Raw genomic sequence first — 27,383 nt, forward strand, 5'->3', positions numbered from 1 at the left:
CTAAAACTATGCGCAGCCGCATTCTACTTATGAGCGCTGCTTTGCTTCCTTGATTGACGTCGCTCTAAGGAGTCACAGTTTGAGGAATTTTCACGCATGTGCAACAGATTACCCTGGTGTCAGCCTAACGATAAATGGAACTGAGACATTTAGAAGTTTAGATTTTAACTCTGCAAATGCCTGTAACAGAATTAACTTAGCAATTCAGTACAATATGTTGTGGACTTTTATTCCTGCAAAGATTATGGGGTAAGCTTTCATTCTCCTTTAACAGTTATGGCACATTCTAATAATTGTTTGGAACTATTGCTAGACTTTTAGGAAAAAGACAAAGTCTCTAGTTTGTCATAACCAACACCTGAGATTTCTTTACAGGGGTTGTTCACCTTCCAAACACTTTTTTTCAGTTGAGTTTTTTTTTCAGATTGTTCACCGTAAAAAAAAACTTTTTGCAATTGCTTTACCTCTTTTATTTTTTACCGTTTTCCCAAAATTGAAGTGCAAATGTTAATGTTTGTGTCTCTAGTGTCTCGGTCTGGCAGTTTAGTGACCCAGGAGCATCTGAACTGTTACAATTTGCTACATTTAATTGATACATTTAGTTAATACATTTCTCAGCAGTATCTGTGGAATATTAGCAACTATTGTATCAATTCCAGTAACTACCCTATGGCTGATTTGTATCATACATAGCAAATATATGATTGGTTGCAATGATCTACTAGTGAGTCGGGGGTTATTTTTTAAAGTACAATTTTTTCTGGTCGGACTTTTAAAGGGGGAAAAAATAGAATATAAATAACTGGAAGCAAAGCCTTGCCTTCTCGAAGGAGAACCCGGTGAAAGTATCTAATGTGCAGTAGAAATCTTCTATTTGTGGAATAGAACAATATGACTGTAGGCCAGGGAGTATGCCCTTTCTCAAGCACATTTTGCAATGCAAAAATAAAAACTGCGTAGACTTCCTCTCATCAACTAAAATGTTCCTCTTTCATGCTGGGAAAGGAAGCACATCTAAAAATAGTAATAATTAATTATTCCTTAAAGCAGGGTGGTCTAACAGGTGTTCCGGGACCCCATTGTGACTCTGTTATATTAAACCAACCAACTTTTTATAATTGCATTATTGTTTCAGTATCCATGTATGAACTCCAAGTTACATAAACCCCACTGTTTCTTTATCTTGGGTCCCCAGAGGATGCCACAATTAGAGGAGTTGTCTTATTCTGGGCAGTGTCATTCTGTGGCTACTAAAGCAAATAAAGTTCTGTCTTGCATAAAAAAGGGCATTAACTCAAGGGATGAAAACATAACTTTGCCTCTTTATAGGTCCCTGGTAAGGCCTCATCTGGAGTATGCAGTGCAGTTTTGGACAGGGCCGGATTTACATAGAGGGCGCCCATAGGCCCACTGCCGTTTGTCGTCACTGTCCCCTCTCCTTTATTCGTGCAAATTTTCATCATCAATGGGGAAATTTAAAAAATTATTAAATCTTCAGCGCATCTCCAGTGTTTTTGAACCAATGTGTATGTGGTTGGGCAGCATGCCGCCCCCTCCTAAAATCCTGCTGCCCTAGGCCCGGGCCTTGGTGGCCTTTCCACAAATCCGGGCCTGGTTTTAGACAGTTTTGAGGGATATAAATGAGCTGGAGAGAGTGCAGAGACGTGCAACTAAACTGGTTAGAGGGGATGGAAGACTTAAATTATGATGGTAGACTGTTAAAGGAGAAGGAAAGGTTAAAACTAAGTAAGCCTTATCAGAAAGGCCCATCTAAATATACCAGTAAACCCCCAAAGTAATGTTGCTCTGAGTCCCCTGTCAAAAGAAATACTGCATTTCTTTCCTTCTATTGTGTACACATGGGCTTCTGTATCAGATTTCCTGCCTTCAGCTTAAACCTCATTGCCCTGGGCAAGAGCATGCTCAGTTTGCTCCTCTCCCCCCGCCCCTCCCTTCTCTACTGTAATCTGAGCCCAGAGCAGGGAGAGACTCAGGCAGGAAGTGATGTCACACCACATAAATACTGCAGCTCCTATTCTAAACAAACAGAGAGTTTCAAGAGCTTTTTACTTAGGTATGGTAAAACATTCTACAGAATAAATATAGAATTCTAGCTTGTACTATTGCAGCTAATCTATTGGCAATAAAATGCCTCTGTAGCTTTCCTTCTCCTTCAAGGTTGGGGTTGTTTTCTCTGGAAAAAAGGCGCTTGCGAGGGGACATGATTACACTTTACAAGTACATTAGAGGACATTATAGACAAATAACAGGGGACCTTTTTACCCATAAAGTGGATCACCGTACCAGAGGCCACCCCTTTAGACTAGAAGAAAAGAACTTTCATTTGAAGCAACGTAGGGGGTTCTTCACAGTCAGGACAGTGAGGTTGTGGAATGCACTGCCGGGTGATGTTGTGATGGCTGATTCAGTTAATGCCTTTAAGAATGGCTTGGATGATTTTTTGGACAGACATAATATCAAAGGCTATTGTGATACTAAACTCTATAGTTTGTGTAGATATGGGTATATAGAATATATGTGAGTGTATGGAGGGGCGTGTATGGATGCTGGGTTCTTATTTGGAGGGGTTGAACTTGATGTACTTTTTATATTATGTGTATGCCACATAATATGTGACCTGACCTGTACCTGCCTTTCAATATTACATCAACCGCCCAGTCTTCTAAAACTATAACAAAAAGTAATGCAATGGCTTATTTCCCTTTCAAATAATTCCGTGGCCTACCTGGTTGGAAGTTAAATTTTGGCTATGTGTGCTCTGAGGTTTGTGGTTGGAATAAGGTGATAAAAGACTGAGGGGGTTATTTAGCAAAATCAGACATTTTCTCTTGATTTTCTGAAAACCACTCTGACCAAATCCACACTGACTCCCCCTCTATTTATCAATACATTTTTAGGAAAATATATTGTGCTGGTGAACACTTAATAAAATTTTGAAAAATCCAAATCGTATAATTTTTCGGATTTGTCGCCAAAAACTGTGACTTTTTTTTCATAGTTGACCCCCGAAACCACGAAATCCACCGATTATTGAATGAAACCCAGCACAAATCAGTTTATCTTCAAAATGTCAACAGGACATCTGCCATCTCGGAGTGGGAGTCCTTTTTTATTTAGACTTTTAACACCATCTGGGCTTTAATAAATCTCGAAAAAGTTTTTTTTTCTATGAAAAATTCTGTATTTCCATTCTGCAGCAATTCAGGCATTGCTCAATCTCAACTCCAAGCCTCTCCCAACAGCAGAAAATAAATTGTTAACCTGCAACTGGAGGCTACAGGCTATGCAGCTGAGACGTTATATGAGATACAAAATGAGATACAAAATGTATTTACTCCATTTTGCCTAACTACACAGGGTCTCTCACATTTGCCCCCTTTTAGAAAGAACCCAGTAGATAGTCATTGTTTTTTGTCTGCATACAGCGAACTGCTGCTCTGAGTGTATTTAGTAAATCTGAACAGATGCTACTGACCAGGTACCTACACACACAGAGTCCCTGTTGTAGGTAGACAGAGTATCATATAGTAGGTCAAAATAACAGCAATGGTTATACAGGTATGGCACTTGTTATCCCGAATGCTCCCGAATGACCAGAAAGCAGATCTTCCGTAATTCAGATATTCATGACTTAAGTCTACTAGAAAATAATTTAAACATTACATAAACCCAATTGGCTGGTTTTGCTTCCAATAAGGATTAATTATATCTTAGTTTGGATCCAGTAAAATTTACTGTTTTATTATTTCGGAGGAAAGGGAAATCACTTTTACAAATATGGATTATATGTATGAAATGGAGTATATGGGGGATGGCCTGAGCGTAATTCTGAGCTTTTTGGATAACGGATAACGAATTTCCAGATAACGAATCCAATACATGTACCACCTTTGTCCAATCTACAGTCCTATTCAACTGTTGGTGGGAGCTATAAGTACAATTTGCTGAACCCACCAACAGCTGTATTGGGCCTTTCTATTTTTTTAGGCTGTGTGAACAAAGTCTTTTTAACAGCTGTGTGATTATCCAGGTTCTGGAGTAGGTAAGCTCTAAACAGTGGGGCTCATTTATCAACACTGGTCAAATTTGTTCATGGGCAGTAACCCATGGCAACCAATCAGATTGCTGCATACATTGTACTACTTGCAGCTGGCTTTAAAAAGCTAATTTCTGATTGGTTGCTAAAGGCAACTGCTCATGAGCAAATTTGATTACAATGTAATTCTCCTACCGCACACCTGTAGTTCACCAATCCTGCAAGCTGGTGGTGCGTTCCTTCCGTTGACTCGGCAGGGTCCCTTAGCAACCAAAGTGTAAAAGAAACGGATCCGCACACACTCCGATTAATGCAGTCGGGGAATATCCCCTTTTATTCAGCCACCAAACATCAACGTTTCGGGTTTGCCCAGTGTTGATAAATGAGCCCAAGTGTGTTTGCATGCAAAAAAATGGCACCCTCCAAAAGCTGCCCCACTACCACCACCACCACTACATTACACAATGGCAAGTGTTTTCCCATTGGATGTATTGCTGTGCAAGTATGTTGTGTGTCTACGCTCAATAATACTGGACTTTGAACGTGTATATATATATGCGTGAGCAACTTGTTTCTGTGCTTTCTGTGATCACATGTCAAAGTGAAGGTAAAAGGATTTGGATGACAAAATTAATTTCATTAAACAAATATGTAAAATATTCACGAAATGAGATGAATGTAATTATATTATACGGTTTAGTGCATACAAGGCAAGGGCTATTTGTATTTATTTCAGAGTTTGTCAGCCTGTAGTTATTGTTATTGTTACTCCTCACAGAGTTCTAATAGAAAATTGACATGTGGGAAGGTTGAAGAATTCTTGGGTTACATTCATATTACTGTTTTATTGGTAACAGTTTCCTCTAGTGCCAGCCAGTGATTATCTTTTCCATGTCACTGATATTGGGGAAAGTCCAAGTCACAGAAAATCAATCATCAAGGTTGCGCCTATCATTAAAATTCCTTAGTTTATACATAAACGTGGCTAAATACATACAGTAATGCGGCAGTTAGTTCCTCTCCTGTTAGTGTCTATGAAGGCCTAAAGGGGTTGTTCACCTTCCAAACACTTTGTTCATTTCAGTCATTTTCAGATTATTCACCGTAAACACTTTTCAATTGCTTTCCATCATTTATTTTTTACCGTTTCCCCATAATTAAAGTTTAATGTTCCTGTCTCTGGCGTTTCAGTCTGGCAGCTCAGTGACGCAGGAGCATTCTCAATTTGCTACAGTTAGTTGATACAATAAGTTGATACATTTCTCAGCATGGGGTTGGTAACTCACAATGCACGTTGACCCCAGTAATACATAAAGACTCTGGACACGAGGTGAGGTGGTGAAAGGCCGCAGCTTATTTTATTCCAACACATATTCTAACACTTCCACTTGCTATAGACATAAGCATTATAAATGATAGCTTTGAATTATTTCAATCAGACTGGCCAGCCTCTGCTTGCCTCAGCAGACTGCCTTACCAAACGTATTAACATAAGGAATGCCATTACCAGGCCAGAATTTAAATTGTAACTTGTAAATATAATTTCTCCTCCATGCAAACTGGCACAACCACCGGTTTTTTTTAAATTTTTAAATGTATTTATTTATTTTAATGTAAATATTAAATTCTGCCCTGCCTGCTAAGCTCGTCGCTGGAAAAGGAAGGGGGGTAAGTCCGCTCCTGCTTTTAACCCCTCGGCTGCTGCGCCGCCACTGAACCACCAATGATAATCTTCCTTAAGTGGTGACGCAGGCAGCCAGCCCATTGTAGGGGGGGGGTTGCACTGGACCTGACCAGCTCACACCAACCCCATGGGATCGCAGGGGGTATTAACTCCCTGCTCCCTACTGTATCTGTGAAATATTAACAACTATTGTTTCAATCAGCCGCCGTTAAAGGAACAGTAACACCAAAAAAATGAAATTGTTTCAAAGTATGAAAATATAATGTACTGTTGCGCTGCACTGGTACAACTGATGCGTTTGCTTCAGAAACTCTACAGTAGTTCATATAAACAAGCTGCTGTGTAGCCATGGGGGCAGCCATTTAAGCTATAAAAAGGTGAAAAGGCACAGGATAAACAGCAGATAACAGATAAGGTTTGTATTGTACAATGGAATGCTTCACAACATATCTATTACCTACTATGTATCATGTGCTTGAATGGCTGCCCCCATGGCTACACAGCAGCTTGTTTATATAAACTATAGTTGTGTTTCTAAAGCAAACTCACCGGTTGTACCAGTGCAGGGCAACACTATATTATATTGTCATTACTTTAAAACACTTTAATTTTTTGGTGTTACTGTTCCTTTAATGAAACTCAGGGATTCTGTTCAGCAGGGACAAAAATAACAAATGTATCATCTATCAATTTAGAACAGTAAAAGGGTCAACGAAACCCCCTTTCCCCAGAGCTGGAATATTATACTTTACGGTCACAAATAGAAAGTACTTGGAAAAAGTCTTTATTTTTTGATGATCTATCTGAAATCAACTGAACTGAAAAAAGTGCTTGTAGGTGAAACAACTCCATGTTTTTTTCAGAATGAGGGTCAGCATGCCTTATCTTTGTTCAGACTGACCAAGCCCACAATTAATCTCTGACTGATCAAATACAGATTGATTTTAATATTTGATCTAATTCTCAATACAGTGGAATTAAATTGTGCCAGCTGTGATTTTTAGATGAAGCAGGAGGCTAAACAGAAGTCTTGAAGCTCCAAAAAAATGAATTAAAGGAGAACTAAAACCAAAAAAAAATTAATTAGAGGAGAACTAAAAGTTAACTAAAGAAGTAGGCCAGAAATGTTGTACAATATGTTTTGGCTTCTGTGCCAGCCCAAGGCAACCACAGGCCTTTAGCAGTAAAGATCTGTGTCTCCAAAGATGCCCCAGTAGCTCCCCATCTTCTTTTCTACTGATTCACTGCACATGCTCTGTGCTGCTGTCACTGAGCTTAGGGATCCACTCACAATATACAGAATACATAGAATAGAAATGTCACAATATAAGCCTGATCAGTAATTAATACAGATAATTACTACATGGCAGCACAGAGACCAGTGCAATCAGCATCAGAATTTAAAAATCAGCCCTGTAGTATCAGCTTATATCACAGTCCAACCTCATTTTCTGCTGGATAATTAGTGAGGAGTCGCGACCCCTAAGCTTAGCTTCTCAACAGCTGCTCAGAGCCCACTGAGCATGTGAGTGTCACAGACACTTTCCAAGATGGTGACCCCCTGTGACAAGTTTGAAGTCTATTGTTATTGACACTGTTCTGCCTCTAGGTTGGGCAGGGGCGACCTTTACATTTTTAAAAATACTAAGAATTTTTAATAGATTTATATTTGAAGGAATTAATAAAAATCCTTTATGAACAACACAGAACAGATTACTAGAAAAATATTATCACTACAGGCAATTAAAAGACAATCTAGCTTGCAGTATATCAGTGGGGATTGCCTTTGCCCCTTTGTGGATGGCTTAGAAATTATTCCCTGACAAGTGCAGTTATTTGCTGGCATGAGCCAAAGGCCAACATTGCTGTTGTGGTCAGGGGACAATTGGTCACAGCTGGTGATAAGAGTGAGGAAAGTATTAGCGCTAAATGGAAGGTATGTTTAGATTCAGGTAATTTCAACAAGAAAGGTCAGAGAGGGGAATTTCCCATTCATTCTTTATCACTTAAATTACGCGCATAAGCATTTCTTTGTTCCTGCTTCCCCTGTGTTTTATGCTACTAATACATATTTTAATATTTGCTTTGGTATATATTTATCTCTATTGAAGAGCACCTTCCTGGCTTTATTTAAAAGTTACTTCCCTGTTTTTAAGTCTTGTGAAAAGCACAAAGTGAAAATGTTCTGCGAGCAGAACTGCATGATTTTCTTTTAGCTATTGCTCTAGGCCATTAATATGATTCACAACATGTAGAAATGTTAGCTACTATCTGCCATCAGGGCTTGATATCTATCCAATACAACACTGGCTAACGGTTAGGTACCACATAAGTGACCATAAACGTTCTTGTTCTGTTGCCATCGCAGCTCCATTTCACTTCTTAAACTGCTGATGCAACGTAAATAATATTCAAACTTGACAGATGATCTGTGATCTCATAGAATCAAGAGGATTGGTCAAAAAAGGTCACCAAACCTGGCATTTAGTTATCCAAATGGAGTAGTATTATTGAAATCAGCCAAACTTTTTGACCAAATTCAGGCATATGTGGCCAGTTTTAAGGTGGCCATACATGGGCAGATTTGAGGTGCCAATTTGGGTCCTTTAGACTGATCCAGCAGTTTATCTGCTCATGTATGGGGCCTTCGAAATTAGTCTCCCTGAAAATAGGCCAGATATCAATCAGACGGGTTTTATTTTCCCCACGATCAAGGACCGCATTGGCTAGTTGATGTGGTTCTTGTCCCGTCAACACCGATTCCCATTGCTGTAATCCTATAGTTTGGCTCTAGGGCCGAACGATCAGATTAGTCCGATATTGCCCTGCCTTTGGTGGACATATCAGGAGAACGATCCACTCATTTTGGCGACCTCGCCAAATGAAAGGATCTTATAGTGTACGGCCACCTTTAGGGGTATATTTATCATGCGACATAAAAAGTGGAGTGAATCCTTATCCACCAATAAGATCTTTGCTAATGTTTTCTAACTGTTGAAATCTAATTGCTGATTTATTGTTATGGGCAACATCGCCAGTAATATTTTACTCCACTTTTTATATAGCCTGATACTAAGTTAAGTTCAAAAGTTCTCTGTAGTCGCTTGTCTCTTGTCTCGTTGCCTTTATTTAAATAATTTCACAGAGACCTCAATCTTCCAATACTGTAACATGTAATAATTTTTATTCCAACATCATCAAAGAGGCCTAATTGGACGTAGATCCTTTTTTTTGTGACTACACCTGTCTGGCCACTTTAAGATTCCTGCTGCCATTCTTTATCTGCAGTTATGTATGGCCAAGGTAGTTTTTTTTACAAGCTAAAAACAAGGAAGCATTCACAGTTTTACATTTCAAAAATATGTGAAATGTCTCTGCTTGAGTACTGGAAGAGTGTGCCCTGGTTGTATAGAGCGTTACAGTAAATAAATGTATATCAACTTACCAGGTTTCTGTACAAATGTGAATATTTGTACTCAAGGTAATTTGTTTTTCAGGCATGGGCATTAGAAAATGTTCAGGCATCAAATAATGCAGTCAGATAGAATGAAATATTTAGTCTTTCATATTCTGTAGAATCCGAATATTTAGAGAGGTCAGAATAGCTGACATTCCTGCTTGGCTTGAGTGGGGTGAGGTTCATGTCATGCTTTCACTTCAAACCACTCAAACACAGTCAATAAAGCACCACAATCATGGCGACTATGTACAATATAGAGAGGGAATAGCTTGTTTATATTTGAAGTAGGTTTTGCGATTACTGTACTATATCTGCTTTTGCTGATGATAATAAATTGTGCAATGCTGTAAATTCTATGAAACTAGTTACAATTGGTTACAATTGAAATTATATTATGGTTGATTTCATTTGCAACTCGCAGTTCTAAGACTGTGACTTCAGGTGTTGGTGTGTCTCTAGTAGAAAAATAAATATATTGACCTGCAAAATTACACCGTTCAGGGGTGATTTCTAGTCATTCTTCTAGTTAGCATTGCTCCATATTTTGTAAGATGACACTTTTGCTCCTCAATTTAAACTCATGCCACATATTTCCAACTGGATTAAGACAAGGGTTTGCCTGGGCCATTGTAGGGCATTCACCATGAGCTACTCCAATGTTACTTTAGCTGATGGGTGGCATCATTATCCTGTTAAAAGAAGAACTTTCTTGAAACAGATTCTCTTACAGTGTACCTCCTGTATTTTTCACCTTTCCTCTTTCTGTTTTGACAAGATGCCCGGTCCTTATTTGACTGGGCAAAAAAAAACATTGTATTGTACAATTGTAAAAGTGTAATTGTCAGACAATGAAATCATGCATTATACTGTATATGTAATAATACCTTGTAGATTTTGAGTGGTAAGCTAGAAAGATGCAGTCAACACATAATAAATACATTACCTGTAATGTTCTCGAATCTTAAATAATATTCCTGTAGATATAACCAAATGTTAATATTCTGTTTTTAGGTTTCTCGTACATCAAGCCTTTTACCAGGTCAAAAAATGATACAAGGTATGTTCTCCCAATAACTGATTTTCACAAAACCAATTTAACACGTGCAAAAACCTACTAAAACATATGTTGTTTTTAGATATAGACGAACAGGGGAATATTGTGGTTGCCTTGTATCCATATCAGGGAATCCACCAAGATGACTTGAGTTTCAAGAAAGGAGAAAAACTGAAGGTTCTTGAAGAGTAAGTTTTATATATACATATTTTGGCATTGTAGCAAAAAAAAGCCTATCGTTAATAATTTTTTAAAAAAATTAGTTTGTTTACAAAACAGTGACATCACAGATGTGACAACTCTTTTGCCCACAGCAGTGTAGCTTGTTTTTTGGGATCTGCAGTTGATGCTTTGCCATGTTAAGTGACCACTAGGGTGTTGAAAGCAAACTATTCAGCAGAGTCTGGAGGTGTTATGGTGGTGGCGTTGACAAATTTGATAAAGGTGTGATACCCAATTTTTTGTGTTTTGATACTTGTGTCTGTTTGAAACTTGTGTTTGAAACGCGTGTCTATATTATTTAGGAGCAATTGGACATTCAGACAACAATTTCTCATAATCATTAAGTCTCCCCCCTTTGCAATAGGGATAAAAGATCCAGTGGGGCGTTAAAGCCCATCTCTTCACTGAGCTCTAACACCCTGATAGAACAGAATGGTGGTCAACTGATCAAAGTAGTTGAAAGTAATTTTCTGAATTGACAAACACATCTGCTTTGGCTCAAAATCAAATTTTACCCAGTCCGCACAGGGTGATCAGTTAAAAGTACTAATCAGACATCAAACAGGGTAATAAAGAAGTAATCTGATCTTTCAGCCCGATGGGAATGGACTAGGGATACACCGAATCCGGCTGAATCCTTCTGCCTGGCTGAACCGAATCCGAATTTGTATATGCAAATTAGGAGCGGGGAGGGAAATCACATGACTTTTTATCGTAAAACAAAAATATTTTTTCCCCTTCCCTCTCCTAATTTGCATATGCAAATTAGGATGTGGACTCGTTTCGGTATTCGGCTGAATCTTTCCCGAAGGATTTGGGGGTTCGGCCGAATGCAAAATAGTGAGTCCGGTGCATCCCTAGAATGGGCGGGGATGCTATGAGGGCGGCATCAACTAATTGATGTGGTCCTCGATCACAGAAAAATCAAACCCGTCTGATCGACATCTAGACAATTTTTGCCCACATATTGGTTGGGGAGGCCCGTTGGAAAGCCCCATACATGCAGCTTAGATCTGCCCATGTATGGCCACTTTTGGTTCTGTCATGGACGATTTATATTGCTTTAAATCCAATAAAACAGCCATAGAACTAGAACCTTCTATTTTCTCTTTCCTGCAGGCATGGAGAATGGTGGAAAGCTAAGTCTCTATCAACCAAGAAAGAGGGTTTTATACCAAGCAATTATGTGGCCCGAGTGAACACACTAGAAACAGAAGAGTAAGTTAGCCTTTATTTTTATTTAATAATAAATTATAACATTTAACAATAACTTTTTGATGCTTTTAATGGAATTAGTGCATTTAAGGCGTTATCTCCATTATTTATATGTCTGTTTTATTTTTTGTTTTTACCATAAAATAGTTCATAATACACCCTATATTTTCAGATGGTTTTTTAAGGACATTACCAGAAAAGATGCAGAAAGGCAAATTTTGGCACCTGGTAACAATCCTGGAGCTTTCATGATCAGAGAAAGTGAAACATCAAAAGGTTCTTAATTTTTTTCCACCTTAAATGCTTTGTTTCCTTCGATTACGTTCCCAAGCACAAAACTCTGACCTCTCTGGCACATATTATTGGATTTTATTTATTAAAAAAAAAATTATTGATCGATTCTGACTGTCACATATCAATTTAGAGATCAAACATCCCATGTAATGGTTTAGATCAATTCATAAATATTTTGGGATTTTCAACAATGTAGATGCATTAAATACAGGTTTTAAAGGGATACTGTCATGGGAAAAAACATATTTTTCAAAATGAATTAGCTAATAGTGCTGCTCCAGCAGAATTCTGCACTGAAATCAATTTCTCAAAAGAGCAAACAGATTTTTTTATATTCAATTTTGAAATCTGACATGGGGCTAGACATTTTGTCAATTTCCCAGCTGCCCCTCGTCACGTGACTTGTGCCTGCACTTTAGGAGAGAAATGCTTTTTGGCAGGCTGCTGTTTTTCCTTCTCAATGTAACTGAATGTGTCTCAAGGGGACATGGGTTTTTACTATTGAGTGCTGTTCTCAGATCTGTTAGCTTGTGTTAGGGAGCTGTTATCTGGTTACCTTCCCATTGTTCTTTTGTTTGGCTGCTGGGGGGGGGGGGTGACATCACTCCAACTTGCAGTACAGCAGTAAAAAGTGATTGAAGTTTATCAGAGCACAAGTCACATGACTTGGGGCAGCTGGGAAATGGACAACATGTCTAGCCCCATGTCAGATTTCAAAATTGAATATAAAAAAATCTGTTTGCTCTTTTGAGAAATGGATTTCAGTGCAGAATTCTGCTGGAGCAGCACTATTAACTGATTCATTTTGAAAAAAAATGTTTTTCCCATGACAGCATCCCTTTAAGATTTTTCATGCCAAATTAAAAAACAGATTGTGAACAATTTGTTTCCAATCAATATAGCATGGATCAATCAACCTTGAAACTGGTGAGCAACAAAAAGATCAATGCTCTTAACCTTACACTGGATTGGGTATACAAGACCATTTTGTTGGACAATTATAAATATTGATATTGATTTATTCTCGTTATATCAAACTGTCCTATCAAATCAAATGGCCGTTTAATTGACTTCAGATCAATCAACCCAGATCAATATCTGATTAATCAGCCCCCATCTTATCGAACTAAATAATGTTTTGTTTATGGTTATATGTGTCTGCAGTACTTTCTAAAGAGTAAATAAAGAGTTTATTAATGTGCTAAATATATTAAAATAATATTAATACAATGTAAATATTGTATGTATAAAAATGACATAACATTTTACTGCATTTCTTCCACAGGCAGCTACTCATTGTCAATTAGAGATTATCACCCACAGACTGGAGATGTTATCAAGCACTACAAGATCAGGACTTTAGATAATGGTGGCTATTACATTTCTCCTAGAATTACATTTACTTGCATCAGTGACATGATTCAGCATTATCAAAGTAAGTCTGGCTTGCTAGGATTAGTTATTGCATTATCCATAAAGAATTCTAATAGCAGATGCAAATGTGTGTCATTATTAGTTGGTTCTTTCCAATATGGCGCATGGTAAATAGACCATCCTACCAAAGGAACTGGTGAGAGAATTATATTGGAACCATATAATTCCAATTCCACTTTCTCTTAATGTAGAGTTGTCTATAACATACATTTCTTGGTTATACGAAAAGTGTCCCACTTTTACATGTGCGACATTCCCCCATGGTCTACAAATATATTATAAAAAAAAGAAAAATATTTTTATGCACTATATATACAATGTGCATCCAAGCACAGTTTGCTTGTTCATAATATTACACCCACTTGGTCTGGTTTTTTTCTTTATCAAGGTTTGAATTTGAATTTTTGCTATGATTCGAATTCTTTTGCACAAAAACTCACAAATCCGAATTATATTTGCAAGCAAAAAAAAAAAAAAAAAAAAAAACTCTAATGTAAAAAAAAATCAGCATCTAAAAGCTGGTGAGTTCATATAGTTGTCCTAGGCTAAATTCAAGAATTTTTTCTTAAATGCTATTTTTAATTCACGTTTTCAAGTTTGTAAATTCACACATTTAAGGTTTTAAGCTTATAAACTCAATAAATTCGAGGCATTTCAGGTTTTTTTTCACAATTTTTTCATTCCAGTTTTTTTTAAACTGTGAGTTTATTCGAAGTAGGAAAAAAATCGCAAACCTCACAAATTTAATTTTTGATAAATAAGCCCATAGAAATAATATCATTCTAACACAACTTGCACAAGGCATGGGAATTATTTGATGGTTGTTCTGCATTTTTCACTTTAAAATTCCTAATGATATCTGCTGGCTAGATCTTAATTACGCTGGCAAACAGTAGGCAGTTTTGAGTTCAGAATAAATATTAATAGGAAAGGGCCAAATTATACACATAAATAGTAAAATATGACAACAAATCAACAAATAATCTCGCTGAACTGCCTTCCCCTACCTTCCTGCCGGCGATTTACATTCTAGATTCACGGGACAAACTTTGGAAAACAAAGCGTTTTGAGTGCCATTTACATTCTTGCAACGGGAAGGCAGGGGGAGGCAGTTGGGGAGATTAGTCGCCCCAAAGAAGAGAAGATATGTCGTTGGGCGATTAATCTCCCCGAATCTGACACTGTGTCTCTGCCCTTACACTTGCAACGAGAGAGGGACATGCTTATTAACATTGGAGACAAACATCACAGGTGATGAGGCCCATAGTATCCAATCAGATCATTGCTTTTGTTTTCTAACTTGTAGGTCGACTGTTCAATTCTAATTGCTGATTGGTTGCTATGGGTATAAAGATAAATATAGGGACTGCACACTCGAATTTAAAAAGGCAAATTTTTATTACATTTACAAAAATACACTTACATTTTCAGCTATGGCCCAATATTGACCCATGGCTGAAAATGTAAGTGTATTTTTGTAAATGTAATAAAAATTTGCCTTTTTAAATTCGAGTGTGCAGTCCCTATATTTATCTTTATACTGAATTTTTGGGAGACTTTACTTGGGCGGTCTTCATGGGACAAGCACCTCACTATTGAATTAAAATTGGGTGTGCGCCTTCTAAAAATCTTATTTGTGGTTGCTATGGGTGACATCACTGGTGTTTGTCTTCAATGTTAATAAACATGTTCTTTAGAGGATAAGCCTATGATTAAGTGTTTAAGACATGAAACGCGTAAGGCTGTGGACACAATGAACATTTTATACTTTGAACTTTGAGTGCCTGCTCTCAATTGGTTTTCGGTTTGTCCGCTCCACGTGCTGAGGGCTCAGGGCGGTGCACCTGGGCCACTTCCCCTATGTGGCGAGTAACTACTTTACCTTTGGAGACCCTATACCACAGATGTATCTTTAGAGGATGAATAATACCAAAACATGAGCATGTTTTGTATACATTTAATTGTAATGCACTAGTACCATGCACTGGTAAAAGCAGAGTTGGGCTTCGGAAACTCAAGTATAATTGATATCAATAAATTCCTTTTTTGCAATGGCTGGGGAACCATTCAAGCTTAATGTGGGCTGCAAGAAGTCTGTTTAGTTGAACGTGTAATTTAGTATAATAACCTGATCTTTTGTGTCCTGTTGATTATTTTAGAGCAACCAGATGGCCTATGTAGGAAACTTGAAAAACCATGCTTTAGCCCTAAACCGCAGAAGCCGTGGGACAAGGATGCTTGGGAAATTCCAAGGGAATCAATAAAGATGACGAGAAAGCTTGGAGCCGGTCAATTTGGTGACGTGTGGATGGGTGAGTTGGACATAGTTTTCATATCATAGTTTTTAAATTCACCCATTCTTGACTCACTTACACTAAAGTAGAAGCATTAAAGGAACTCCATCATGAAATGAGCTACAAAAATATTTGTTTGTTTTTTTGTCTATCACTGTAAACCATCTAAAACTCTGCTTTTGGTTCCTAAAAATATATTGTGATTATAATGTGAGTTAATATGTACAGTAGAATAATGTACACAGCCGTAGGAATACATTAGGCCATGCCCTCCCACTAGAGACTCCAAGTTATTTTTAGGGCTGTAGGCTTCTCAGGAACTTCATAAGGGTTTTTGGAGCTTCATATATTTCTTTGTACAGGTGTGGGATCCATTATCCAGAGACCAGTTATCCAGAAAGCTCCGAATAACAGACTGGCCTTCTCCCATAGACTCCATTTTATCTAAATAATCCAATTTTTTATAAATAATTAACTTTTTCCTCTTTACTAATTAAACAGTACCTTGTAATTGATCCAAACTGAGATGTAATTAATACTTATCAGAAGCAAAAACAGACTGTTGAGTTTATTTAATATTTACATGATTTTCTAGTAGACTTAAGGTAGTAGACTATTCTATGCTTGCAAGATCCCACACAGTAATCAGAAATCTAAAGCTGGCCATAGACGCAAAGATCCGATCGTATGAATCATCATACGATCGGACTTTCCCATCTCCCGACCCGCCACTAACCATTCCGATCAAATAAATTAGTTAAAGAACAGATCAGCCGATGTTCTGCCCCTGATAGCAATCATACGAAAGTTATGTCCGACCAAAGCTGGTGACAGTCTCCCACTGAAAATCGTACAATCGGCAATACATGCAGAGGTTGAACTATAACTTTGTTCCTCTTTATCTTCTTGCATCAAGTAAAATGTTTCCATTCTGCAAACCCCTGTATTACTTCCCTATGTGCTTTTAGAATCTTGCTTTAAATAAATATTTAGAAAGCCAAATGAATTTTATGCCTTATAAAGCAACATGCCTGGGTACAATACAAAAATAATGGTAATATACCCACAGAAATAAACAGGAGCTCTCATTATATATATATATATATATATATATATATATATATATATATATATATATATATATATATATATATATATATATATATATATATATATATATAATTATCAGCTCTCAGCCTCTCAGCTGTCTTAAGCTCTCTCTTTAGACTGACACTTTGATACTTATTGATGTGCTTGAACTTAATGTAAATTTGGGTTGATGGACACCTGTCATTGAATTAGCTTCAATTCTCTAATGTATCTGCTAGCATCAGTGTTAGGTAGAGGAAAATATGTGCACTGGTATACAATGATGGTATTAGAATACGAGTCATAATGTACCAGTTATGTCCAGTTATGTACCACAGAGCTGAAATGTTATTAGGAATCACAGAGGCAGTACCATAATTTAGAGTCCTGCACGGGTCCACTTTTTATAACCCGTACCCGACCCGTACCTGCAACCCGCTACTCAACCTGACAGTACCTTATCCGCAACCCGGACCCCCGACCCGCAAAACTGCAAAACATCTATACCCAAACCCGGAACGTCTACCCGCAACCCGCAGGGTACCGCAGGTTTTTGCGGGTAACCCACGGGTACCCGATCTGCTGCAGGACTCTACCATAATTCTTATATTTTGTAGTAGGGGCTACCTTATTTCTCGTAGTACCTAGTAATTGAGGCTGCTGAAGAGGCAACTAAGTAAATTCAATGAACTATAGATTGTATATAGCATCATTTTACGTAGGCCTTGTATTTCAGCTAAATAGAGGCCCAAACCGCCCCCGCCCAATCAATTAATAGTTACTGATTATGGCATCTTACTTCTGGCATTTTGCAGAATCCAAAGATTGCCAGTCCAGGCCTGAATATAGGACCATAAAACTATTATTAAGTAGGCTGCCAGTGCTAATGATTGGATGTACCTGGTACTATGACAGCTAATGAGTGCTGTAGTTAGAGCTGAGGGCAGAAGTGCATCCTGAGTAGAGGAGGGTTTAGGCAGAGGTGTGGGTTTTGAAGACAGGCATTTCCCTGTTAAATGAACAGTAACACCAAAAAATGTAAGTGTTTTAAAGTAATGAAAATATCATGTACTGTTGCCCTGCACTGGTAAAACTGATGTGTTTGCTTCAGAAACACTACTATAGTTCATATAAACAAGCTGCTGTGTAGCAATGTGGGCAGCCATTCAAAGGAGAAAGGCTCAGGTTACAAATCAGATAAGCTCTGTAGAACATAATGGTGTTATCTGTTATCCACTATTTAACCTGTGCCATATAGCCTTTTTTCAGTTTCTGCCATTGCTACACAGCAGCTTGTTTATATGAACTATAGTAGTGTTTCTGAAGCAAACAGATCAGTTTTACCAGTGCAGGGCAACACTACCTGATATTTTTATTACTTTAAAACACTTTACAGTCAATTCTGTCGTGTCAGAAAGTCAGGAAGCTATAAAGGATATATTTCCTTGGAATGTGCCAATTTTATGTACCCACTTGTAATGAATTTATTAGAGTATTGCCACTGTATGCAATTCTTTTGTAACATGGAAATTCATTGGAAACGATCTGACAGTAAAAGGTGTAAAAGTTCAACATCGTGTTTCTCTAGTTTCATAATTCAGTCTGATTACAGGAGAGCACAATAGCATGTATTTGTGTTAGTGTGAAGAGTGTACAGCTTGCATTTGCTTCAAGATGTTTCCTCTTTTTTAACGCTGTGATTGTGCTGTCCAATATGAGAATTATTTCCTCCCCAGATTATTGCACATTCTGGGAAATTACGCCAATTTGCATTTCAGTCAGCTGTTTCCATGTCAGTTTTCAGCATCCAGAGATGAATGTGGCTCATGCCAACTATAAAAGACAACTGCTAAATGCCTGAGAAATGGAGTTGAAATAATATAAGTTGATACCAATTACACCGTTACTTGCCTGCGCCACTGCTTCTGTCCCACTTAGAAGCCAATAGACTGCAATTTCTGTAAAGGTTGTGGACAAAACAGGCTCCAAACTGCAGAAGCTTTGCTGCAAGGTTTATTCAACACAACATGTTTCGAGCATTGTGGCTCTTTATCAAGTGTTCACTTGAACACTTGATAAAGAGCCACAATGCTCGAAACATGTTGTGTTGAATAAACCTTGCAGCAAAGCTTCTGCGGTTTGGAGCCTGTTTTGTCCACAACCTTTACAGAAATTGAGAAATGGAGTTGGTTTGCTTCAATTGAACATTCCTAGCAGGGCCGGAACTAGTTGTAGGCAGAAGAGGCATCTGCCTAGGGCGCAATGATAGGGGGAGCACTGGGCAAGTACCTGTTAAAAAATATTCTACGTACCCCTAGTTCATGTCCATCGTTCTCCCTTTGTCTCTCCCCTCCATTGCTCTCCCTGCCTGCCTGAACTATAACCTCCATCTGACTATGAAGATTTTCATTCATCCAGGTCATGGTATATCTAGTATAGGTAAATCTAAAAACAACTGGACTTGCTGAGTAATCAATGAAGACGTTTCACTACTCATCCGAGCAGCTTCTTCAGTTCAACTGACTGGTGTGGGAAGTTCTCGGCATATAAACTCTTCCACTAATCCAATCACAATGGCACATTGTAACTCTTCAACTCTCACAAGTAACACCTGTTTCTAGGAGTTGCATGACACATTGGATAATCCTATCACAGTAACTACACAGAATCAACACCTCTGTGAATTTCTTCAGATGTCACCTTTTTGAAGAGTTACAATGTGCCATTGTGATTGGATTAGTGGAAGAGTTTATATGCCGAGAATTTCCCACACCAGTCAGTTGAACTGAAGAAGCTGCTCGAATGAGTAGTGAAACGTCTTCATTGATTACCTATACTAGGTATAACCCCCATCCTTCCCCAGCCTTCTGGGACAATCTATTGCAGGACTCTGGCATGTCTTCTGCTCCAGCTAGCACACTGGGCCAGGTTGCAACGCCTTCATGCTGGCAATTGCAAGGAGGGGGCTGGAGATTTGTTCACATTGGCATCCCAGCTTCCACTCCAGATCTTTAAATCACATACATGTTCCTTCTTTATTACTTCTCATATAAAAATCAATACAAAGACCTGCTCATTATTCCCAGTAGCATCTCTATCAGTTGATATCATACTCATATAAGAAACTTTCAAAATATGATCAATTAAATATTCTGTACAGTTTATCTCCACTCTCACCCTCTGAGAATCTGTTTCTCTTCATTCTGTCTTCACACAGGAGTTGGATGTCAGATTTTCGTTGAGAGTTTGATCCAATATACCTTTTATGGAAGCTCCCTTATCTAGTAGATGTGTTAGAGCTCACTCAAATAACCAACTCCAGCACAAACAATATGAAACAAAATAACTGACTTTGGCACAAACCCTGTAAGTAGGGAAACTAGATTTCTGGTGATTTTAAAAGAGTGAGCTCTAATATATCTTCTAGACAAAACAAGTCCCCCCCCCCAAAGGCTGAATTAGATTTAACTGTCATTCCAAATCAGACTCCTAACACCTGCATGGAGAGAATGAAGAGAAACAAATGCTGAGAGGAGAAGAGTGAAGTGTAACTTGATTATTTCAGAAATGGGTCAGAATTTCTAATTAATCATATTTAGAAAATATCTTATTTTAGTATGACGAAGCTTATATTAAATTTTCATTTTCATAATAGTTCCCCTTTAAGGAGACATTTTATGTGGAAAAACAAGAATGTACCAGTCTATTATACACCTCTAAATACTGAAGGATTATTCTTAAAAAAGTGGTGCTTCAGGCTGATTTCTTGAATATTTCTTCAAAAAAACAATTAATCCCGCCCATCTCTTTCGCTTTCTGCTACCTCCTTTACCAGGTTGAGCAGGGAAGCTGGCGGCACTCAGCACACTGCACTGTAGAATAGGAACCAGCAGCTAAATCAGCAGCTAGGCTGACCTGATAGGAAACTGAAGCATGTCTTATGTGACTTTAAGGCTGCGATTGGCCCTTCATTTGAAACACAGACAGAAACCATAGCAGATCTATAGGGAGCTAAAATAAAGGGGCCATTTTTATAGATAATATTAATTTTTATCCCCCAAGTAAAACCAGCACTATGTATTGTTCATTATTGCCTTCAAAATTTGTTTTTTTTTTTTTACGTATCCTATATATAGATATCCTATATCCTAGTGTATTGCAGAACAGCAGAAACAAACTCTTTTTCATGCCACTATTCTTCCTAAATTGTTATAACTAATAAGTATCTTTCCTTGCTCCACCAGTTCTCTGTAAACTCCAAATCACAATTTTCCCATCATGTTTATGATAATGCTCCCAATATGGCAAAATCTTTCTATTTTTTGACAGTTGCACATATCATTCATTTTTGACACTTTGTCATAGGTGCATCTGGGATGTACAGAACCAATATGAATATAAATAAAACTGAACAATCCTTTCACAGGCTATTATTGGTCATTTTAAATTGTCTTGAGGACATTTGTGGTGTAGATGCTCCCAGTGTTGGAGGGAGAGGAAAAAGAATTTCCTTAGTGCAGGGGCTTCTAGACTCCAGTGTTTTGCAGCATTTCATCCTACTGCTTGTGTTAACAGTCAGCATTGTATTAGTAACTTATACAAGGCATTTTATCTAGTTAATGGGGATAATGTATTTTATCTATAAGAAAAATGTCAAAAATAACTGGTTAAGCATCAATAATGCAATTACAATAATTGGATGACTGGATGATTTACTGCCCAGTCATCTGACTTATGGGCATTAATATATTATTTATATTTCACAGGTATGTTGACTTCCTTATTTCCCTGTTTGTGCAGTGAAAGGCACATGCTTTTCAAACTAATATAAAGGCTGTACATGGGCACAGACTAAATTGGTAACCAATGTATGAGGCAAACCCACAGGCTGCCCACCAGTCTGTTATATATCGGACAGGTTTAAAAAGCCCTAAGATGAGGATTGGAGGCAACATGATTGGATTTCCGTGATTTGGCACAGCATGTGGGTGTACAGACCAACTGGTATTCTGCCTTATGCGTTTCATACCCTTTGGTACTTAATAATAGGCATATTCCTATGATTAAGTACCAGAGGGTATGAAACGCGTAAGGCGGAATAGCAGTTGGTCTGTATGTCTATTCCTTTAACTCAATGTTAAATAAAAACTAGATTTTTAACTTTGTTATAGAGTTTTGGGATATTTTTCTGTTTTTGATATATGTGTCCTTAGAACTGGGGGCTATATTGCAATAACTATGGCCCTTTTGACAGGCCTTCTAAATTGCAGCATTTAATTTCTTTTTTCTTTTTGGACAGCATGTGAGTGGCAACATCAATTAATTTATTTTTGTGACCTCGAAAAGATCAGATGTTCTGGCTTAATGCCAGCTTTAGTCTCTAGGCAGTGTCGGACTGGCCCACCGGCATACCTGGAAAAGTCCTGGTGGGCCAAGGTGTAAGTGGGGCCTTATGCTGCTAGACATTTAGCATATTTCATGGCCATTCCCTATTTCTATGATAATAAAGAGGCTAAATAGATGGAATAATAGACTATAGTATGTAAAGAAAAGAGACTAGGCGAATAGAGGTTGCGTGAGGAGAGGAATAATAATAGTACTGATAGTGGGCCCTGGTCTAAGATTAATTGGTGGGCCTGTAGTCAAAGGTTTTTGGGTGGGCCCCTGATGTCCCAGTCCGACACTGTCTCTAGGTCATGATCTTTAATCAATGGTTCTCTCAATTAAGATGGAGAAACAGCCGGAGAAACAGAGCTCCCCAGCTGGACCTTCATTGCCAGATGATGATTTTATGGCCTCCCACTTGCCAGTTATATAGATTTCATTTTGGCAAAATCCAATCTTCAGGCATGTTATATGTAGTATAAAAATATTTCAAAGAACATGCGGCCTATTAGATTCAGTGAGCTATTATTCACAGCAACAATGAAGCAATACTGTCTCATAATGCTGGGTTCTTGGGTTTAAAATTGATCAGTACACTGTTGTTTAAATGAAGAACTGTAATCCTTTACTGCCTGCAAATGGTGTTCCAAGGATGCCGGGAATCAGCTGAGGATAAAGTATTTTCTCATACAAGTCCCTTATCCAAAAAAGTGCATTTCAGTTAAGACAATGACATTTTTATGCACTATTTTACCCATAATGGAGGAAAAATGAGCTGGTTGTGATGTATAATTAGATATAATCTTACAAATTAACATTCCCGAAGAAGAGCAAATTGAAAACTTGTGCATGCAGTCTGTAATTAATATCACTACTTTGTATTTTTTAGGATTTTATAACAACAGCACAAAGGTAGCTGTGAAAACTTTAAAGGTGGGGTCCATGTCTGTACAAGCATTCATGGAAGAAGCCAACCTCATGAAGACCCTCCAGCATGACAAACTTGTAAGGCTATATGCTGTGGTCTCCAAAGAGGAACCCATTTACATTATCACAGAATTCATGGCAAAGGGTAAGTCAAGGCTGGCAATATAGTTTTGTATGCAGACCTACAGTCTGTCCTTCAGCAAAAATATAATTGGTTGCAAAGTTTCTTGAGCTGGTACAAACATTGCAACTTCTATTGGTTTACCTTCTTGAATTAATGTAATAAAGGTATCAACCAGGTCAACCCGCAGCAACCAATCTGCAAGTAGTATTTACTATTCACCTTTTTGAAAGCAAACATCTATCTTGCATTCAGGGGCGTATCAATCGGGAGCTGGGCCCCTTGCTGTTGCAACTTTAAGCAAGTGTGCTTATGGCAATCCAGCCCCCAAATGTAATAAAAGTTGCAGTAACCCACAATGGATTACCAGATCTATGCAAATTGCATTTTTACATAACTCTATAAATGCACTATATCTACAACTACTAATTGTGAATCAAATTTTTTGGGTTATAGGAAAATGATACCCCTAAAATGAGAATATTGAGCAACAGATAGTTTATATCAAATTCAGTGGCATATTAAAGAATCTTATCAAACTGGAATATATATTTAAGTAAATATTGCTTTTTTACATCTCTTGCCTTGAACCACCATTTTGTGATGGTCTGTGTGCTGCCTCAGAGATCACCTGACCAGAAATACTGCAGCTCTAACTGTAACTGCAAATGAACTCTGTCTGTTAATTGGCTCATGTGACCTAACATGTTTGGTTTGTTTGTCATGTTTGTGTGCACCGTGAATCATACGATCCCAGGGGGCTGCTTATTTTTTAAAATGGCAGTTTTCTATTTATGATTCCCCAATGGCACATACTACTAAAAAAGTATATTATTATGAAAATGGTTTATTTACATGAAGCAGGGTTTTACATAAGAGCTGTTTTATGTAATATATTATATAGAGACCTACATTGTTTGAGAGGTATAGTTTTCTGTAGGATTGTGGACATTCCTGCAATAACAAGCCCACATAATAGACCCTTAAAAGGCTATATAGTTTGCTGTTATTAATTTGCAGTTCTTTCAACACCTATTCTTATAATAACACAGTGAAAGTGAAATACGCCCCCTCTTTAGAGGAACTGAAGTCTGATTATTTGTGCTGAACTCATTCCTTGACAGCTTTATGCATCTTTCTTAACAGGTAGTCTTCTAGATTTTCTGAAGAGTGACGAAGGAGGCAAAATTATCCTTCCAAAGTTAATTGATTTCTCTGCTCAGGTAAATACTGTTTTCAGAAATGCTCCTATATTGAGGGAGAATTAAAACAAGGTGTGATACTACCATTACTCTACAGGAAAAACAAATATATTCCGTGTTTATTTAACTGTACTCGGGGAATTCTTGCTCTTTGTTTTATACCTTTGTTATGACAACCATTTGATTTCCTGGTACTATGCCATGCCCCACATGCAGGTTATTATCACACAAGTAAGAGTTTTCCAGTCTTAATTAACTCTAACCATTTAGGCAAGTTTTATTGAGTTTGTCTTTTCCATTATCCTCTACAACTTCAAGAACCAGAAGAAGTCACACATACCCTAATGGGGGTAGTGGGGGTTATACGCTTATTTTTGACCCCAGAATGGAAATTATTAGATCCTTGGATCAATTCTACTTAAATTAAATTGCATCTAACTCATTGAACCCTACCTAAGAAATATGTTATCGCTGTGTTTCTTGGCAAGCAATTTCTTTTATTGGCTCCTCATACAAAAACCCCTATGTATACTGAAGGTTAAAGCACTTTCCTTCATATCATGAATATCTTCTTGCCATCCTCCATATGAAACGCTGGCTACACATTTTCTTGCTCTTGAATATATTTTTTTAGATGTTGGATATATCCACTGTATGCAAAACAAATTCAGTGTGAATCTGTATGCGGCATTCAAGGTGTGTTCTAATGAATCATCTATAAATAGGCAGACTTATTATTATGGATTCTGAATCATTGATTGTAATGGTACTTCATTATAAAACATAATTGATAATTATGACCTTTTCTAAACAGAGGTACCCTAATATTTTTCAGCTCCAGTGCTTCACACTAGCAACCCATGTTTGTGTCTATTGCAGTGTTACTGCTATGAGCTATGCACACAAATAGTTGGTCTGTAATAATAACACTAGACAATACGGGAGGTGTTTATTGATCCTGTGGTTACCATAATAGACAGGGAGACAATAGGTGCTAGGTTTTGCTGTGGTGACAGGCATGTGTGAGTGATGTCAGTGGGTATGGAAGAGGGACAGGCTTATCATGGAAGATTGCTTTGTATGTATTATATCAATAACTGGTTTTCTGTCTTGAGCAAAAAATGCTTTAAAAAAAAAGAAACCTTTGGCAGGAACTGAACTGGCAGCGTCTCATGCATTTAATGGCCATATTTGACTGACTAGTGCAAATTAAAGCAGGCCTACAATTTGAATTTGCCCTTCTGTCTCTGAATTGTTTTGCCCAAATATACCAGTCCACATGGGCATTTGATGATATCAATAATAAACTTGGTCATAATTGCCACCCTCTGTGGCACCTCAATATGGGAGTTTTGATATAAGATTCCACTATTTGTCCTTATAAAGTCCCAAAGGGAATGCTGGGAGTTGGAGACGTCCTCCTTTAGAGAAGGTACCACCCCATTAGTAACTAATTCTGCTATAGGAGATAGGAGGTGTATACGTCTCCAAATCTGGTGTCTCGGCTATTTTTCTTTTATTTACTTTTCTTTCTCTTTTACTTGAACTGCTAGTTTGTTTCCACCTTATATGTGATATGTCCACCTTATATGGGTCCTGCCCAGGGGTGTAACTATAGAGGAAGGCCTTAATTCATATACAGTTTCAATAAATATTGGTAAAACAAGTCAACCTCTAAAAATTTTAGGGGCCTGAAAAATAATTCTGTGTCCTGCCTTTTATCAATGCTGAAAAAGCAAAGGTTGACATGAATCAAATTGCTAAAAAAAAGTACAAGAAACATTTATTAATACAGGTATGGAATCCATTATACTGAAACTCTTTATCCAGAATGCTCCAAATTACGGAAAGGCTTTCTCTCATAGACTCAATTTTATCCATATGATCCAAATTTTTAAAAATGATTTCCTTTTTCTCTATAATAATAAATCAGTAGCTTGTACTTGATCCAAACTTAAGATGTAATTAATCCTTACTGGAAGCAGAATCAGCCTATTGGGTTTGTTTAATGTTCGCATGATTTTCTAGAAGACGTAAGGTATGAAATTAGCTTATCCAAATAAAGGAAAGATCCATTATTTGGAAAGCCCCAGGTCCCGAGCATTCTGGATAATAGGTCCCATACCTGTAGTTTGTTAAACACCTAGTATATACCAGAAGATTAGTGGTAAAACATCACTTAATTGTACCTATTGTATGCAGACAACTTTTTACTAATATTATTTAAAATCCTTGAAAATAAAATGCAGTTTGTATTGGCTGTCAGCGAGTAATTGTGTAGTATATGCCCTTCTGAAAGTGCTATTGTTTTGGGTTATCACCAACTGTTTATACATAATGGAACAAGGTGCACACACAATGAGCTCAGTGTTGCCTTTACTTACTGTAAATAGGAAATAAGGGAAAGAGAGCAACATCTATGCAAACATAACATTTATATCTAGAAACAAAGGGTAACATTTAGCAATTGCAAATAGTTTACAACAGCAAATTAAATATTTAATCTTATACAATGAAGAATGACTTTTATTTTGAGGACAGTAATGCAGTCTTGGCATTTAAAAGGAAAGTCAACTCAAAAAAAAAATTTGCCTAATAAAAGAAAACATGATTCTAAGCAACATTGTAATATGTTTTAATTACAAACTTTGTATGGTTTTTAAATTATTTGTATATCAATTGCTATTGAAAGCAGTATTTGTCTGTCCTTGTCTATTCTCTGCCCTGATGGCTCAAACTGTTGATGCAATGTTGCAATACACTATAAGATCACACGGCTGCCAAACGAGTGGATCTTTCTCCTGATATGCCCACCAAAGGCAGGGCAATATCAGGCTAATCCAATTGTTTGGCCCTTGGGCCACATTATCGGATAACAGTGATGGGATTGTGGTCCTCAATCATTGGTAAAATCAAACCTCCCCGATCGATATCTGGCCTAATTT

The 27,383-nt window shown here is 37.6% G+C and overlaps 1 protein-coding gene across 3 annotated transcripts in view; it reads left to right on the forward strand.

The window, feature by feature from the left end:
• lyn.S (LYN proto-oncogene, Src family tyrosine kinase S homeolog) overlaps positions 1-27,383 on the forward strand; it is a 73,014-nt gene that overhangs the window by 35,502 nt on the left and 10,129 nt on the right. For 2 of the 3 annotated variants that reach the window (XM_018223729.2, XM_018223728.2), the window contains exons 3-10: positions 10,213-10,258; positions 10,338-10,443; positions 11,597-11,695; positions 11,865-11,968; positions 13,272-13,421; positions 15,580-15,732; positions 23,078-23,260; positions 24,383-24,459. In XM_018223729.2, the coding sequence (XP_018079218.1) occupies positions 10,213-10,258; positions 10,338-10,443; positions 11,597-11,695; positions 11,865-11,968; positions 13,272-13,421; positions 15,580-15,732; positions 23,078-23,260; positions 24,383-24,459 (918 nt within the window). Of the gene's footprint in view, positions 1-76; positions 250-10,212; positions 10,259-10,337; positions 10,444-11,596; positions 11,696-11,864; positions 11,969-13,271; positions 13,422-15,579; positions 15,733-23,077; positions 23,261-24,382; positions 24,460-27,383 lie in introns of those variants that run through there. The other variant, XM_018223730.2, reaches the window with a different exon arrangement.

The sequence above is a fragment of the Xenopus laevis genome, chromosome 6S (genome assembly GCF_017654675.1).
Source record: "Xenopus laevis strain J_2021 chromosome 6S, Xenopus_laevis_v10.1, whole genome shotgun sequence".
In the NCBI taxonomy this organism is placed as follows: Eukaryota; Metazoa; Chordata; class Amphibia; order Anura; family Pipidae; genus Xenopus; species Xenopus laevis.